Genomic DNA, 16,999 nt, shown 5'->3' with positions numbered 1-16,999 from the left:
ACACCTTTGTACGGACAGAAAAAGATCACTAAGACGGGCCAAGAGAAGCTACGGTCGTGCAAGAGAGGTTACTTGATGCATTTGATTGATGTGATTCAAGAAAGAATATTCTACATAGCTATATTATGATATAAGAAAAAAACAAAACTCAACCAGTGGGGGGTAAGACCACCCCGCAATATTGCAACCGAGGAGAAACCTCAGTCAAGCCGGCCAAGAAAAGCCACCTAGGCTGACCATGACATGTCATTCCTGCCAAAAAAAGGGCATGAATTCCTAAGATTTCCTTTCTTTTTTCTTTTTGCAAAATCTAATGTTACAAGTTACAAGTGTGGAAGAATGGTGTAATGTAACCCTTCCAACATTCCACAGGCTCAAAAGTAAATGGAAAGCGTCTCATCGATCCTGTCCTGCAGCTTGGTACACTGCTCGAGTAGCCGGGCAAGCTTGTCGTCCCTCTCGAGTGGCACCAGCTCCCCCGACTCTATCCTTCTTGGTATGTACATTTCATCACTAATACCATGCACCATGTTTGTCTCGCAGTTGGTGTCTGCTGGTGCATGAGGCTCTTCATGAATCTGGATGGGTGGTCGTGGCTGTTCACTTGCTGGTTGCGCATCGACAGCATCAAGATCACAACTGATCTCGATGATTTCATCTAGTGAGAGGCCGGTTGACACAGCTGGCATCATGCTGTGATCCTCCAAAATGGATGCCTCATCGCAGGTGCTGCTGCTAGCAGTGAGCTCTTGTGTGGCTGTGGCACCATTAGAGTTAGCTGCTGCAGGAGGAGCCCGATAGAGGTGCTGGCTCAGGACATAAGCTTCCGAGAACTCTCCGGTAGAAAGCTTTGCTAGCCTCCAGTTGTAAATACGCCGGAAGATAGCCACCCATCTTGGAACAAGATAGTAGTACGAGTCCCGGAGCTCAAGCCCAACATATTTCTGCACCATAATATTCACTTCAGTGGCCACCAGAGTTTCATCTAACAACCGAGTTGATTCGGTCAGATATCTCGCCAAGCACTCCTGAAGGAACTTCTTCTGATCTTGGGTTTGCTTGCCCATGTGAGAACCTTGGTTTAGCCAAGATAAATCATACCTGAACTCTGGAATCTTGCAAGTGTTAATGGCTGCAAGCAATGGCTGGATCCTTGACGGTGATGACCATCCTGTGCTAGGCAAGAACATTTCTGCATATCTCCTCTCATTACTTGTTCTCTCCAGAAGATCAATCTCAAGAGCTGGCCATTGGTTAGCGTTTGTGCATGCTGCAGCCAAAATCTCTTCTGCAACTTGATCAACAGCATTGTTGAATACTGAAATGCAATCCCCAGGGCCAGCTCCAGGTGCAACATGGGTATTAAGCAGCTCAAGTTGTGGGTGCAAGCAGTTCAGAAGCAACTCATGGGTCTTCACAAGAGTGACATCAGGCTGTCTTGGTAAACTTCTAATCAGCCACTTGAGACCCTCACGCAGATTGTCATCATCAAAGAAACCATTGGCACAATCTTCCATGTGTTCAACAAGAAAAATAACCAATGATGAAGCAATCTTTTCTCCATGAAGACCACTGAGGCCAAGCCTGTCAATGATATACTGTGAAGCATAGTCATACCCTTCATGATATGTATCACCGCTCAAAATCAGGAGAGGAAGATGGGATTGAACCGGTATGGAGGCTAACAGACTGCTAAGTCGTGCCTTCTGCGTTTCCCATGAAATGCCTTCAGACACTACAAATGCTATACAGCTTGTACCATTGGCAATATCATTACCAATAACTTGCTGATCACTGGCCCTAACAACAGATAGACAGCATGTGTTCGGAAAGCTGATCCACTCTGTCCAAATTGATAGGCCTGATGATGAAACAACCAATCCACTATCTCCATTTCCAGAACCCATGAGCTTCCTAAGTAACCATTTTGAGGCAAGATTGTTGGTCTGGGATTCCATGGCACCTGGTGGGACAAGTACAAGTAATTTCCAGCAGAAGCATCTAGCATCAGGGTTAGTTTCAAGTAAAATGGGACCAGACAGCTCAGAAACATTGAGCCGTGACCAAGATCTTTGTTGTCTCACTTGTCTTTCTTTAAATGCATGCCCAATGTCAAGCTCTTCGACAGCAAGCTTAGGAACCTTCATTAATAGACAAGTCTGTATCATTATCAATTTTTAATAACACATAGAAACAACTTACAGAAAACATCGTTGCGTACAAAATTTGCACGACATTAACACGTTTTTCTTCTTGGAACCAAAGTTAAAATTATTTTATCTATCAACAGAGGTGATAATCATTCATTTGAACCTTCATCTTGCAAAAAGTGATGTATATAACACTTAAGAAGTAAAAAGCAACATCTCAATTAAGCGGTTCTGGAAACAAATATAGCATGTCTTAGAATGACTTACCATTGTAGTATTATGAACTGGCGGGCCAAGTGATAGAGAACACAATGCTGCAACAGCAAGAACATTTTTCTGCTCCCTATGAAATCGCTTGTCTTCAGCACGTTGCCTCCATTTCCTGAAATATCACAATAGTCATCAAAGTTTCATAAGGCTCCACCAAAACCCTATCGATCGGAACAAACATAGTTCCAGGATAGAAAACAACCTCAGTATTGCCTTCAGCTTTTCATCGGAAATTTGTTTCTTGGGGGACGTAACAATTGGTAACCAGTCATTAACTGTGCTGTTACTAATATTCTGATCTTCATATTCATTGTGATCAGACAAGGGGGAGCCAATAGGTGATCCAGGTTCGATAACCAGAACTTCATGGTCTGGTGGAGTTCCCTCATCCATGTCTAACTTGTCTTCCTCTCCAAGCATATTGGAGTAATAATCTAAAGAAATGCCATCCGTAAGAGAATGTGAAATAATTGGTTCTGCCAAAGCATTGATGTTTTCTGTATTAGCTTGTGACCACAGTATCCCTGTTTGGATGTCCACTTTTTGAGGGGACCCTGCAAGTCCACTATCTTGGTCTTCAGTTGTAAGATCATCAGCCAACTTGGTCTTGCCTTCAGCTTTTGGCGATGCTACTTTTGGTGTTTTTGAGAATATCTCCTTTTTGCTACTACGTGGAGAAGCAACAGTAGGAAAGGTTGAAACATTTTCTTCTCTATCAGCATTTGGGACAAGAGGACTTGGACGTTTTGGACTGAATAATTTATTGGCAGCTTTTGGGGAAAAGGGATCAGGAAATGGCGAGCTAATATGTCTGCCAGGAGTGGTTGAAACAGGCCCAGAAAACAATGAAAAGAGATCCCTTTTGCCATCATGTGGAACCACAGGAGCATGCTGTGATGGAAATAGATCTCTTTTACCACTAGCAAGTTGACTAGGATATGAAACTGAAGTGTTTTTTTTGCTTATAGGAGCACAAACTGGCCCGGAAGAAACATCAACAATGACTCTCTGAGATTTCTTTAAATGCACAAGCTGAGAACAGCCAGATGGGAAATCGCTTTCACTGTTAAGGAAAGGTCCTTCTTTTACTAGGTACAGCTCTTCATACTGCCTCAATCCAAAACCATGGTACTCTAAGAGACTTTCGATGTCCTCGTCCTTGAAAAAAATGAAGGCATAAGAATTGCAATTTTCCAGTGTTGAATTAGTTACTGTGCAAGCAAGACAATACACTTACCTCCATAGCAAGCCACTCAACAACTTGTGAAATAGGGATGCCTTGTCCACTCTGGAGACCACTGTGCAATGAAGCAAGCGCTTGCCTTCTTAGCTGGAAAGAGACTTTAGTTGTTAAGAATTATAGAAGTGCACTTGAAATAGAAGAACATCAATAGCCTACTACACGAAAGTATACCGAAGTAGTGACAACTGAGTAGTGAAAAATGACACTACAATAAAATCATCCGATGCACACAACCCAATAATGTGTAGCAATATGCACCCATTAAGTCACAATATATTACATTGTTATTTGAAAGTTAGAATTTCCAATGTGATGATTGAAACTTTATTTATTTGGATGGTTTAATGCTTTGTACTATAATTAGGGTGGCTTTATGTCTACCTTTTTAGCATTGTGGGGAGCAGGGGTCTCCCCTCCCGAGTCTTTGTACATGCCATAGCTTCAGTTCTTATTAATATCAGAAGGGCCGATATATACTAAGAAAGCAGTACGATAACAGGCATATCATATATTCCGTTATATCCATGATGACCAAGTGCACCCAGTGCCATTTCCAGTCGTTCAACCAATATTCCGTTAGTCCTTAGGATACATATTCCTAATACCATATTGCCATGTAAGCCGGGGCATTTGATAACTTGCTACCCCCTCGAGTGCACATTACCAGTTGTCACTGACATGCGGGGCCATTTAAGTCCCTGACAGTGGGCTAGGGTGGAAAAAAAATTCCGCCACTCAATCAAGAGGGTGGCAAATTTTAAATGACATACAATACAATGCTACCATACGACAACTAAAATTAATCAAGTTTATGCTACAGCACAATTTTTGCCTTGGGAAAAGAATTCACAAGTCACTATAACACAGTTAGTTCCATTATAATATTTCCAGCACAATTGATAACTAAGAAATGTAAGAACATATAAGGAAGAATAATTTACACTAAAGGGTACATTGATGAACAGCTTTTGAAGGCAATGATTCTACCTTTGCAAAGTGAGCATGCATCAAACAGGCCTGCAAATATGTTGCTTTCCTTGCAAGACGAAAGAAGGCTATAAAATTCCCCATTCTGCAAGCTCTGAATTGCATAGAAAATGTAGGCAGTGAGATAAAGCTAGTGCAAATATGATAATAGTAAATAACATTTGATGGTATGACTACCTCGCAACTTCTCTTGCAAACAAGATCTCTGGACTGCCTCTGATTTCACGAGACATCTTAGCAAGATCCAGAGATAACTCAGCAGGTTCGACCTAATTCAAATGTGTGTGCAGGTCAGCAAATATCAGAATGCAACCGACCAGATCTGTCAATTAACCTCACCTTGTAACCAGGATGCTTGTCTAACTTGAGCAGTGCATAATAACCCCGAAATTCCTTTTCTGTTGAGAAGAAAACACCCTTTCTCCTATGGTCATCATACATTTGAAATAGCTCAACTGATGTTTTATTCATCTGCTCAATGTTGAGGTGTGCATCAAAACCCTCCGAGAAACCTTCCCCTTTGTTGTACTCACATAATTCATGCATTGCAATAATGTGGAGTCTTATCTGCTCAGAAAGAAAAGACAGATTCCAAGATGAAATACTCCAGGAAACACAGGTGCCCACAGAAATAAATACATACTGTATGATGAAATAAGCACTGGCCAACATAGGGACGCATATGAAAGTACCATTTGCTCAAGCATAGAAATAGCCTCTTGATTGAAGAAATGTTGCATTCTAAGATCCATTCTTATCGCTCGCATCCTGTCCCACAAGAAGTTGTATAACCCCAAGAAACTGTCATCATACGTGTGATCCAGCAAACTAAGAAGGTAATCCATTGTCTTCTGTAGAACTGGCAGAGGTCTTATCAAGTCTGCATCTCTCTCAGCCGTCCTATTATACTGTATCAATCAGATAAGAACTTCCATCATGCTTCCTGTTATATGTGATCAGAAATAATTAAAGATAAAATACCGTCATACTGCCAAGTTATAAGGAAACATTATGTACCTTTTTAACAGCGAGAAGCTCAGTAGTTAGGTTTCTGTCTCCATCTAATCTCTCATACCTATCGAGATCTCCTTTTCTCTCACGCTCTGCCCTTTCAGGTTCTAGTGAAAACAAGGATACGTGCAAATCTATTAGTACCATGTTTAGAGAAAAGTATATTGAAGAGGCGATGTGAATGGCTAAAATTGTATCACATGAAAATAAGTCGATCTAGAGCAGTAAACACCTGGGCACATATCTGGACAAAGCCCAACAATTGCGGCTAACATTGGGGAATCCATGTCAGCCAAGGTATTTTCATCAGTATCATCAATTTTTTTCATTGGAATTTTTCCCACTGATGTGGCTTGTTTGGGCTTATCTGTAGAGCCTTTGAGTGTTTTTACAAAGTCATTTGTATTTTCCACTGGCCTGCTTAATTCAACATGGAAACGAGCGAGCCGCTTGGCTTTTGCTTGTTTCTCCCTGCAGGAAAAGTTTCATGAGTAACACCAACAGGCAACATATATAACGGAAATATTGTTGCAAGGAGACAAAAGTGAAAGTCATGTGCATGGCAAGAATTACCTCTCAAGTTCAGTCGAAGGGGTAGAGTGATCATCATCACTGGCATCCAAAGGAGAGGTCCCCATTCTTCTGGTAGCACTAAGGATAGATGGCTTTGGTGGAGAAACAGCAGATGTGTTAAGTTTGTTGGAGTCGTCCAAAAGACTAGACATCTGATGTGGTGGCGAACGTGCGCCACCAATGTGCGATTGTATTTGATTTCTGAACTTGGGAATGGATGTATTAGACCTGTAATAATGGCAAAAGGCCAGTTATTAAATAATACGTTAACGATCAGCAGGCACAGTAAGAGGTCATTCATTTGCTAACTAGTACTTCAAGGGGGTGAGGGAGATATGGGACGTTGAGAATGCTATCACTTTCACAAATCAACACACTGACCAAAATTGACATGAAACGAAACAAATTCAAAGCAAAAGGCTTTACTTCTGGACATCGGCATGTGCACGAAGATTCTGGGCTGAGTTGGGTGATGACCTAATGTTGTCTCTGATATCTGATGGCGGCGATTTGATCGTGCGTGTGAACTCTGATGCAGGCGGTCTCATCCTTTTTGAGGTTTCAACATTTTCATCACCGATGAGGGTATCTGTATAGTCAACCAGTCTGCAAACAAAACAGGGGGGTTATGCTGTCCACATTAGCTGAAATCCCATAGTAAAATCTGTCAGGTGACTAAGTGGAACTGTGGGACACACATGCCAGTTTTCAAAATACCAGAATACTTAGCCTGCTTTAACATTTCCAGAAAACCATGCGACAAAAATTAAGACAATAAAAAATATTGGTAGGCAATAGAGTAAAAAACTACTTCGATTTAAACAGAAGAATTGTATTAGAACCTAAATAGAGCATCATTCTCAATATATCCCTTCAGCAAGAAATTTCAAGAAAACTAACTTTCTAAAACGGAAAGAAACATATACTGAAGTATTTTTCTGTGTAATCATGCTCGTCCTGCTTCAGGTTCAAAACACAACCAATAAGGTGGCAGAAAATTTCCTAAGGGAAGCTTCTTTTCTTAGATTGGTTTCCAAGGGAACTATACTTCACAGTTAATTTCCTACAGAATCAAGGTGTTTGAGCACTTCATAAAGAAAGTTACTATGCATTAAAATGTATAAAATCTTAATCCCGTAAAAAAATAAGCATATTTATGTACCTTCTAGAATTTCCACTAGTATCAATACGAGCTTCCGTGCCATCAACATCCTGATAGGACAAAGTAGGTGACCTCGACCTTTTTGAAATGTTATGATCCAACGATCGATTTTGCAATGGACCAGTGAATCTATGAAGAAATAAGAAAGACCACGTTACAAAAGCATAAACGCACATGCATGCATGCACACAGGCAAAAATAAGCACAAGGCATACATCTTCGCACTGAATGAGATGACTTTGGGCAAATGAATTCACATTTATCTGTATAATTGATGTGAAAAAAACATTTTATAAATTTTGACTCAGTGAATAATATGAGTGAAACTTATACAGAAATATACAACAGAAACCCTTCTAGCACAATGAGTGTATCTACAGAAACCCAATGTGGCAACGTTGTCCCTTGCGATATCAGCCAGCATACGTCCAGTACAACTCCAACCCACAAGAAAATAAAGACACAGGAATAATATTATATCTCTGAAGAATAATGAGCAAAGGTTGTATTAAAAAAAGCATAAGGACCGTATTGTTTATTGGAAACAACACCCCACGAATAGAGCATGGTCAGATCAACATTATGGGAACTTCTACAGGTCAGCATGTGTGCACTCTTCTCTTGGTAAGCCATAAGTCCATAAATGATAGCATCAAATTACTCCCCAAGGCAGAACAGTGCGTGCCAACTCTAGGAACTAATTGTTTGCTGTTATAACGAGGAAAACAAATTTCTCATGCATCATGGAAAGGAGACTGGTTCTGGATTCAAAACATGGATGGTACTAACTTAGGCCCCAACTATCTGCAGCAAACAAGGATATGGCCAACAAAGATAGCAAACAGCATTAGTACTGAAAATACTACTAATCAATAGCTAGGTAACTACAGCGCTCATTTCCTGGATAGTTTGTACTAACACAATAATCAAAGCTAAAAGGTTTCAGAGTGCATAACATGGAGAAAATTGAATCAAAGAACTCACAAACTATCACGAGGATCAGCAATCTGCGCAGGATGATGATCTTGAAAGTTCAATGGAGGTATAAACTTGCTGCCAATGTTTGACAGTGGTGATCTGGCTGAAGTGTTCAACCTCATTTGCTCTGAAGGTTCTATCCTCAATTGCTCTGAAGATTGTAAACTTCCATTTTCAAATAATGGATCTGCATAGTTCACCAACCTGTTAATAGAAGAAATATTAGGTTTCAAATTCCTAATGGGCAGCACGTTCTATGAAGAACATGACAGGACACATGTAACAAAGAGATATTTTCGGAAACTATACAATTATGTCCACTGATCATATAGCGTACTCCAGGTAAAGAATACCATGTCAGGTGTGTAAAGGCTAACATCAACTATGCACTATGTTCCATATTCAAACAGCAGACATCATAATTCACATAGTTCTCTGTGTAAGAGGTACCAACAAAAAAAAAATACATTGTACATCTAACCGTGATATCCTGTGCCATATGTTCTTAGAACTGCTTGGAAAATGGTATTTTGGCTGAAAATTATAGATCATATAAGCTCCAAAGGAGAAATGTAGTTGCAAAATTATAGACCTTCCCATGAACCCTCATGTACTATCAGTCAAATCAGGTATATAATACAAATGTTTCTTAATTCGAAATAAAATAAACATGACACCTTTTACAACTATACCAGTAGCTTGAGAGAGATGCATCAATAAGTGTTTATACCTTCTTTGTCCCGTACCACTACCGTAATCTGCAGGGGAATCCGCACGCAGATTTGATACAGCTGATAGGGCCCTGCTTCTTGAGGAAATAAAAGGATCCACCTGCCTACTTACTGATGGTGTGGCTGGCCTACAAAAGGTATGAAAAATTCCATCAGCAAGGATACATGTTGTTTTCATCTTCAAATGTGCACCTAAGACTAATTATCCAAGCCCAAGAGTTCATAAGATATGTGATCAGCTAGATACTGCTTGGCTGCATCTGCTGCAGCTGTGGCTGCGGCTGCCGCTGCAGCAGCCGGCCAGCAGCTGCAGCCAGCCAAGCTGCTGGGCTGCTGTTTGGCCCTGCAGCCAAGCAACTTGGCTGCGCAGGTCACATTTCTATATGATGAGACAGCATACCCTGCAATTTACTTTTCGAACAGGTCATATTGGAGAAACTAGCCACATTGCCCACAACACAGTTGGCTGGATTATATAGCACATAGGTTATATATAAAAAATGCAGCTATAACATACAACCATACCAGAAATAATGCTTTATATCTATCTCCTTTTCCGATCAATGTGGGAATATGTAGCCCTAGAACAAAGGAGAACTTGAATCCTGCCAAATGTTTACTTGTACAGAATACAGATAGTGGTATGATCTGCCAATTGTCACGTGAGGCATGCATACATCCAACCAACAATATTTTACATTTCCACAAGTATACAGTGGAGAAATCATTGATATATATGGTCATGATCATCACATAAGAGAAATTCCTGCTGGTGGAATATAGCTCCCCACAAGGCAAATAGTGTGCTTGAGGTCCATAGCTATGTGTCACTAATGTTACATTTCTAGTATCTGCACTACACCTACTTAGATGCAACAGCAAGTATTGGAAGCTGAATCACTAGTCAATTAGCTTCCACAGCAAAATTTATAAACACAAACACAGGCTTAACGAGTCCATCACTTAGAATAAAAAAGGGTTAAAAACACTAAACATCACCTCGGCTGGGGCTGAAGATGCCGAGCGACGTAGCGACCAGTGGCGGCAACCGCGCCTGGGTCGAGCGTGGGGCGAGGGCTCGGGAAACGCGCGGAAGCAGAAGCGCCGGGAGCAGCTGCCGGGCGCGCTGAGGGTACGGGCATGGGCATGGCCGGGGTAGTAGCAGGGCGAGAGGCTGTAGCCGCGGTCGCGAGCTGGGGCCGAGGGCTCGGGAAGTGCGGGGTGGCGGCGGCAGGAGGGTTGGTCGAGCGAGCGGATGGGAAGGAAGGGGAAACCGGGCGGGCAGAGGGGAAGGACGGGGAGGTCGGGCGAACCGAGGGGATGGACGGGGTGGCGGGGCGAACCAAGGGGAAGGATGGAGTTGCGGCAGAAGGGGCGGTGGCAGTCTGGGTGGCGGCGCCGACGCCGAAAGCAGGGAAGGCGGTGCCCGGGCCGCGGGTGGAGGGCCCGGCTTCGCGGCCGAAGCCGGATGCGGCCATTGGCTCCGCCGGGTGGCGGAACACGAAACCCTAGCCGGCAGCGCTCGTCGCCGGCGAGACGGAGAGGAGGGGTTTGAGTTTGAGTGGGAGATCGGAGAGAAGGGGAAGACGAGCGGCTCGGCGGCCACGGGTGTCCTGACCCGTGGGGCCTATCTGCCGGTGGGCACCTTCGACGTAGCGCGAGAATAATTACAAGCAGGTACCTAACGAACCATGTATTTCTCTCCTATAATATGAACTGAAGCCCAAGTGCCCAACTTTGAAATTTGAATAGATCTACTCATCTAGACATCTACAGCCTCTACTCTTCAATGAACGGTCCCTATATTACAAATTAATCTCGCAAATATTTTCTACGACTTCGTTTATTATACATAAAGGGAGGTCGGTTTTAATTTTAATCCTACGGAGCAAATGTGCTTTAAATTTCTTCAACAAAACTGAACTTGAACTTTAAATTTGACGAAAGGTTTTGAGTTTTCACCATTAATCACAAGAGGTAACACAGGTAATGACCACGATGATTTCATTTGAGACGTCGAGTTGCTTCGAATTTGCTTGAGATAGAAGTACAACAACATGTCTAGTGGAAGTGGTTTGGCATTCCCTCGATACCTTCCAAGAGCCTGTTTATATCTGGATGATTAAATTTTAGTTCCATCATATTAGATGTTTAGATATTAATTAGTAATATTAAATATATGCTAATTATAAACTAATTGTATAAATTGCATAATGGAGACTATTTACGAGATGAATCTATTAAGCCAATTAATTTATCATTAACATATATTTACTGTAGCACAACATTGCTAAATCACGGACTCATTAGGTCTAATGCATTCGTCTCGTGAATTAGTCTCTATTTATGTAATTGATTTTATAATTAATCTATATTCAATACTACTAATTAGTATCCAAACATCCGATATTACAGGACTAAAGTTTACTCCGAGGTATCCAAACACACCCTAAACACCAACAACTCCGTGCTATATATGCGTGCCTCGCCGTCCATATCAGTTGTTGCTTGATGATGCTTTTTCTGAACTTGGACAAAAAATCATATCAGCAAAGATAGGTTGTGCATTGACATCGGTAGCATCAAGATCACACCTGACCTCGATAATTTAATCTTGTGAAAAGGCATGTTGACATTTTGACACTGCAGTGTTGCACCATTAAACTGCAAGAGTTTAGTATTGGCCTTGGGCTTAACACATGAGCTTCTGACAACTCTTCAGTGGATAGGTTTGCTAGCCTCCACTTGTAATAAATAGTTTCCGGAAGGTAACCGAGGCAGCAAGTCACATATGTCATTGCTGACATATATCTACTAGGTAGGGAAGGGCGCTTTCGCCATGTCTGGTGATGGGGTTGCACCGTATCGACCAAATTACAAAAGCTGCTGCGGAATCTGTACAGCAGAGAAGAAGGCCTTGTTTAGATGCCGGCCAAATTTTAAGTTTGTGTAATATTTTGAAGTTGCAATCTAAACGGGCTGTTTGTAAAAAAATTTAGCCTGCGGGTGGAATGTATTTGGCCCAGCCCAATCATTGGGAGCACCGCGCGGTGGTCGGCCATACCCCTCGCGCCCGCGCCCCTCAGCCCCCTTCCGTATCCATTCGCAGGACTCGCAAACCCTAGCGGCGCTCCCCCCGGCTCGCTCTCCCCCGGCCGCCGCTGTGTTCCTCCGCCGCCGCCGTCCTCTCCGCTGCTGCCTCCTCCGTGTTTCAAGTTAGATCCACACGGTCCTCAGCCCTTAGCACCTAACCTGCGTCCAGATCTGCCGTCCTTGACCCCATCGGCGGCGATGGAAGGGTACCCCCATGACGTCACCCAACATGACGACTTCGACGCCGCCGGTTTCAGCAACTACTCCGGCTACCCCAACGACGACAGCTTCGTCAACCTCTCCTCCGGTGGCGAGACAAGAGACTTCTTATCGCAGCCGGCGGCGTACTCACCGATGCTCGGCGTTCCCTCGTCCAGCAACCCCTACGCTAGCCAGCTGAGGCTGGATTCGCTCGACCTCAACGCCAGCCAGTCCTGGGCAGGCATGGAGACTTACCAGGGCATCTTGCAGTCCGGAGCTGAAGAAGGCGGCACTGGCAGTATCGACCCCCATCCGCCGCGCGTGCCCTCACGCAGCGGCAGGGGTTCCCTGGGCCTGCGTCCGCCTCACTCCGGTGGAGTTGGAGGGGCCAGACCCCCTCCTCGCGGGGACTCCGGCACCGGTGGTGCCGGCCGCGTCCCTCCTCGTCAACGTGGCTCCACATCCGGCGACGCTGGCTCTTCCAGGGGCCATGGTGCACGTCGCCGCCTCGAACAGGCCGCCCCCGACGACAGCATGCCTCCACCCCAAGTCCCGATATGGATCGATTTCCCTCTTTACAGTATGTCATCCGAACTGGGAAAATTTTTTGTTAGCAGATTTGTTGCCATGTCTTCACTTAGAAACCATTTCGTAGCATTACATTTGCTTTAGCGTTTGAGAATTGCAACCGATTCGGCTGTTAGCATCCAGTAGGTAGTAATACATGTAATGCATCTTTGTTCCGTTCTGATGTTCACTTTACATACATTGTGATGTTTTGTTCCTATTTGCTTACAACTGTAACTTCTGTTTCTGTGGCACTGAGGTTGTGCAATATTTCAGAACAAGCTTGACAGGGCTCAATGGAGTGATTACCACACTAAAGTCTTCTGTTAGCTGTATTGTGACCAGATTGACATGGGGTACTACAACAACAGGGGTCAGATGTCTAAGTGGGGTTGGCAAAATATCACAGAGGAATACTTCAAACGGACAAAGCTGGTTCATGACAACGTAATCTTTGGCAATAAGGTCCGAGCACTGAAGAAGGAATGGAGAGCCATACGTGATCTCCAGATCAAGGAAACCGGATTGGGCCGTTCCTCTAATGGTTCTGTTAATGCTTCTGAACAATGGTGGGAAGAGAAGAGCAAGGTGCACCATATTCGTATGTGTACACAACTACTAAATTAGCTTTGTATGTTTTCTGACAAACTCTATTCATTTGCGTTTGTTGCGGGACCAGCAGAAGGAGCTCAAGCATGGCCTTCCTGACTACCTCCCAGAAATGGACAAATGTTCCAAGGCGTGTGTGTCACAGGGGGAAACTTCATATCTTCCTGGCCGCCGTAAAGGGCCACAGACCATTAGCAGTGACGAAGATGAAGATGGCGGCGACACCACTCCATAGAGCACTCGACACAGCAGTGGCAGCAAGAGGAGCTTCAGCAGCCTTAGCACTCGCAGCACCGGCAGCAGCCCAAGCAAGAAGTCCAGGAGCCCAGCAGTGCGTGCAATGCAGTCCAACATGAGGGAGCTCAACGTCATTCTGGAGAACAGGACTGCAGCATAGAACCAGATTTGGGCGGATAGGCAGAAAAGAGAGGAACAACTTGAGGAACAGGAGAGAGCGAGGAGGAAGCGAGTGAGGGAGATGGCTAGGCAGCTGGGGGTAGCTGAAGATAGCCGCCTTTGGGTTGGAGTTCTCAAGTTAGTCCGTTCTGAGGAGGACATGGAGTCTTTTGAGGAAGCAGATGAAGAAGGAAGAAAATGCATCCTTGCACACCTATCTGGGGTCGGCAACTAGAACCTCTATTCCATGTATGCACCTGTGTGTGGTTGTGTGGGTGTTGAACCCTGTGATGTTCTGAACTTTATTGTATACGCTTGTGTTGTGCTAATTTGTTGTGTTGTGCAACTTTATTATGGTGTTGCTTGTTGATGAATATTTAAGTTACGTGGGTCACTGTATGTGCGCTGTGTGCATGTGACAGTAGGTTACATAAGGCAAGGTTCTGTTGCATCATTCCTTTTCTATATGTGATTATGTACTGATTAGAGCTTTTTCTCTTTATTTCATGTGTGCAAGAAGCTGACGAACCTTCAGCAGTGGTGGAGGCTGATGCTGGTAGGAAGCAGCTGTGGGAGCAGGATTTTTTTGGCATGCTGGCAGAGGAGGATCATGAAGACATTGCATTGATATATGGTATGTACTTTCAGTATGCCCTCCATTTGGACAAGTTCTACAATAGGGCAGAATACAGAGTGCCCAAGATGACCGGGTTGGAATGGGTAGAAGACAAACTAGCCAATGAAACCTCCTGCTACAACATGTTTAGAATGACCGCAGAGATGTTCTATAGTTTGCATACTCTGTTAGGAAATGAATATTGCCTGAAGGACACTGGAAAATCGACCTCTAGGGATGTTCCTCTGGATTGTAGGTGCTCCACATTCAGCTAGGCAAGCCGAGGACAGATTTGAGAGGTCACTAGGCACAGTACACGCAATGTTCTATAGAGTGTTGGAGTGTGTGGTTAAGCTTGCGGACGATATCATTAGACCTCGGGACCCAGAGTTCAGCACTACGCATCCTAGGGTGCTTAACCCTCGGTTCAACCCTGAATTCAAGGACTGCATAGGAGCTATAGATGGCAGCCACATGCCTTGTGTAGTGCCTGCTGATAAATTTGTACAGCACTTATGTCGCAAGGGCGTGACGACACAGAATGTCATGACTGCTTGTGACTTTAACATGTTCTTTACATTTGTCATTGCGGGATGGCCGGGATCTGTTCATGATATGAGAGTGTTTGATGATGCCATGACTACGTACAAGGATGAATTTCCTCACCCACCTGAATGTAGAGTCTTAGGTGCTACTACATTTGGCATTTCTAATTCAATTACTTAACACTTACAGGTAGTTGCTGCTGTAGGGAAGTTCTATCTGGTGGATTCCGGGTACCCCAACCGTCCAGGTTACCAGGCTCCGTACAAGGGAACCATGTACCATATTCAAGACTTCCAAAACGTCGCAGAACCACGAGGTAAAAAGGAGACCTTCAATTATGCCTATTCATCTCTTAGAAATGTCATTGAAAGGGCATTTGGTGTACTGAAAATAAAGTGGCGCATATTGATGCTAATCCCTTGCTATCCTCCCGGAACGCAAACGAAGACTATTGTTGCGTGTATGGCTTTGCATAATTTTATAAGATTGAGTGGGCTGGACGATAATGACTTTGTGCTGGTAGATCAACATGTGCATTATGTGCCGCCAGAGGCCTCTATTGATCAGCCTGAAACTGTTGATGCCCCAGATTTTGAAGATGTTGCACAGATGAATGCATTTCGTGATTATATTGCTGACCACCTGTACAATAGAGCCTGAGGACCTGTATCTGCATTAGTTTGCTGAGAACTTGTAATAATCTTGCTTGCGGCGGACCCGAGGACTTGTACTTTAGATTTATTTGTTCACAAACTGTATTAATGCTAGTTCTTTCGGATATTTGTTGATTGTATCAAATGTTTGCTCAGAAGTTGCATGCGGTTTGTAATATGGTCCAATTTTCAAAACTTGTAATATTGTCTATTCAGAGGATTTGAAAAAAAATCTGAGCTTGTGAGTAGTGTTGCATTTGATATAAACATGCAAGCAATGTGTGATAAGCAATGTGTGATGCTGTAACTGGTGTTTTTTTAGCACAGAGGGGCGTTCCAGTCTTTCAGCAACCTCATTTAAAGCAATTCAAAGAGTTGGAATTTTATGTTGCAAAGTTGGGGTTCAAAAGTTTCCAACCCATAGCTATACTTGCAATTTGGGTTAGAAAAATTTGGAATCTAAACAAGGCCGAAGAGGGAAAAAGGAAGAGGCAATAGCGCAATAGCATTAGCTTTTGGGCCGGCAGTAGCTAAGAAAATGTTGAGGAGGCACCAACGATTCGCATAGAGGCATAGCCCAGGAGAACACTGAATGGGAGGCCAAAATGGATGCATGCCGCAAGGAAAACAATCAGTGTTGGAGGAAAAGACTATGTTGGCATCACGCATGGTAAAAAATAGAAGCCCACGTACACGTGTCAACTAGCGGTACGTAGAGACGGGAGAGCTACTGCCGTCGCTTTCAGCACAAGAGTTTACTTATACCATACTCTTCACTTGTGTGGCCATCAGGATTTCATTTAATACTAAGACCGGCATACTAGGGTTTTTGAGATTCTTTTTATTTTGATTTTATTTTAAAGTATAGATCGTTTTGATAAATTGGAATGGAGAAAATATGGAAGATGAAAGAATAGGTCACATATGGGTCGAGGCAAATGTGGGGTCTTTTTTTTTTAGCAAGGCAAATATAGTTTTGTGGGCTGCAACTTTGTTAAATGGGCCAATAGCCTGTTAAGTATGTGTTTTTTCGAGCCTAACGGAACGAGGGAACTAGAAACTAGAATAGATGTGGCCTGCATATATCTGGCCTGCAAAATAACCAGCCCATCCATCATCATTTAGGTTTAATCGAGGCACAGTCCATTATCGAGAGCCCAGCCCGGTCCGAACACAACCGCTTCTCCTCGTATACAAACCGTATATCTCCAGC

The 16,999-nt window shown here is 43.5% G+C and overlaps 2 protein-coding genes across 3 annotated transcripts; one reads left to right on the top strand and one right to left on the bottom strand.

The window, feature by feature from the left end:
• Window positions 1-57: 57 nt before the first annotated feature.
• Window positions 58-10,710, bottom strand: LOC112883508 (SAC3 family protein B). 2 transcript variants are annotated; one of them, XM_025948807.1, is made up of 16 exons: window positions 10,105-10,710; window positions 9,105-9,233; window positions 8,381-8,578; window positions 7,397-7,525; window positions 6,661-6,840; window positions 6,235-6,462; window positions 5,894-6,132; window positions 5,668-5,768; window positions 5,343-5,558; window positions 4,990-5,217; window positions 4,828-4,919; window positions 4,651-4,744; window positions 3,658-3,750; window positions 2,623-3,578; window positions 2,418-2,532; window positions 58-2,141 (listed from the first exon to the last, which is right to left on the bottom strand). In XM_025948807.1, exons 1-16 carry the CDS (start codon window positions 10,581-10,583, stop codon window positions 375-377), a joined length of 5,244 nt encoding a protein of 1,747 aa, XP_025804592.1. In that variant the 5' UTR covers window positions 10,584-10,710; the 3' UTR covers window positions 58-374. The 2 variants fall into 2 exon arrangements, with proteins under 2 accessions (XP_025804592.1, XP_025804593.1); XM_025948808.1 differs by lacking the exon at window positions 10,105-10,710 and having other exon boundaries at window positions 375-2,141; window positions 8,381-8,561; window positions 9,105-9,231.
• Window positions 10,711-14,053: 3,343 nt separating this feature from the next.
• LOC112881342 lies at window positions 14,054-15,793 on the top strand. The gene is made up of 4 exons (XM_025946004.1): window positions 14,054-14,194; window positions 14,488-14,605; window positions 15,339-15,449; window positions 15,657-15,793. The coding sequence occupies exons 1-4, from the start codon at window positions 14,054-14,056 to the stop codon at window positions 15,791-15,793; spliced, it is 507 nt and encodes a 168-aa protein (XP_025801789.1).
• Window positions 15,794-16,999: the final 1,206 nt, after the last annotated feature.

Source organism: Panicum hallii, chromosome 2 (assembly GCF_002211085.1).
Source record: "Panicum hallii strain FIL2 chromosome 2, PHallii_v3.1, whole genome shotgun sequence".
NCBI classification, from domain to species: Eukaryota; Viridiplantae; Streptophyta; class Magnoliopsida; order Poales; family Poaceae; genus Panicum; species Panicum hallii.
This window is presented reverse-complemented; position numbering and strand designations above follow the sequence as displayed.

Excerpts from the sequence above, each read along its gene's own strand:
- LOC112883508 (XM_025948807.1), bottom strand. The coding sequence starts at position 10,583 with ATGGCCGCATCCGGCTTCGGCCGCGAAGCCGGGCCCTCCACCCGCGGC. Across the intron at positions 6,463-6,660 it reads GCACATGCCGATGTCCAGAA|GTCTAATACATCCATTCCCA; the intron begins GTAAAGCCTTTT and ends CCATTATTACAG. Across the intron at positions 5,218-5,342 it reads TTTCTATGCTTGAGCAAATG|ATAAGACTCCACATTATTGC; the intron begins GTACTTTCATAT and ends CTTTCTGAGCAG.
- LOC112881342 (XM_025946004.1), top strand. The coding sequence starts at position 14,054 with ATGGCTAGGCAGCTGGGGGTAGCTGAAGATAGCCGCCTTTGGGTTGGA. Across the intron at positions 14,195-14,487 it reads TCCTTGCACACCTATCTGGG|GAAGCTGACGAACCTTCAGC; the intron begins GTCGGCAACTAG and ends TCATGTGTGCAA. Across the intron at positions 14,606-15,338 it reads AGACATTGCATTGATATATG|GGAAGTTCTATCTGGTGGAT; the intron begins GTATGTACTTTC and ends TTGCTGCTGTAG.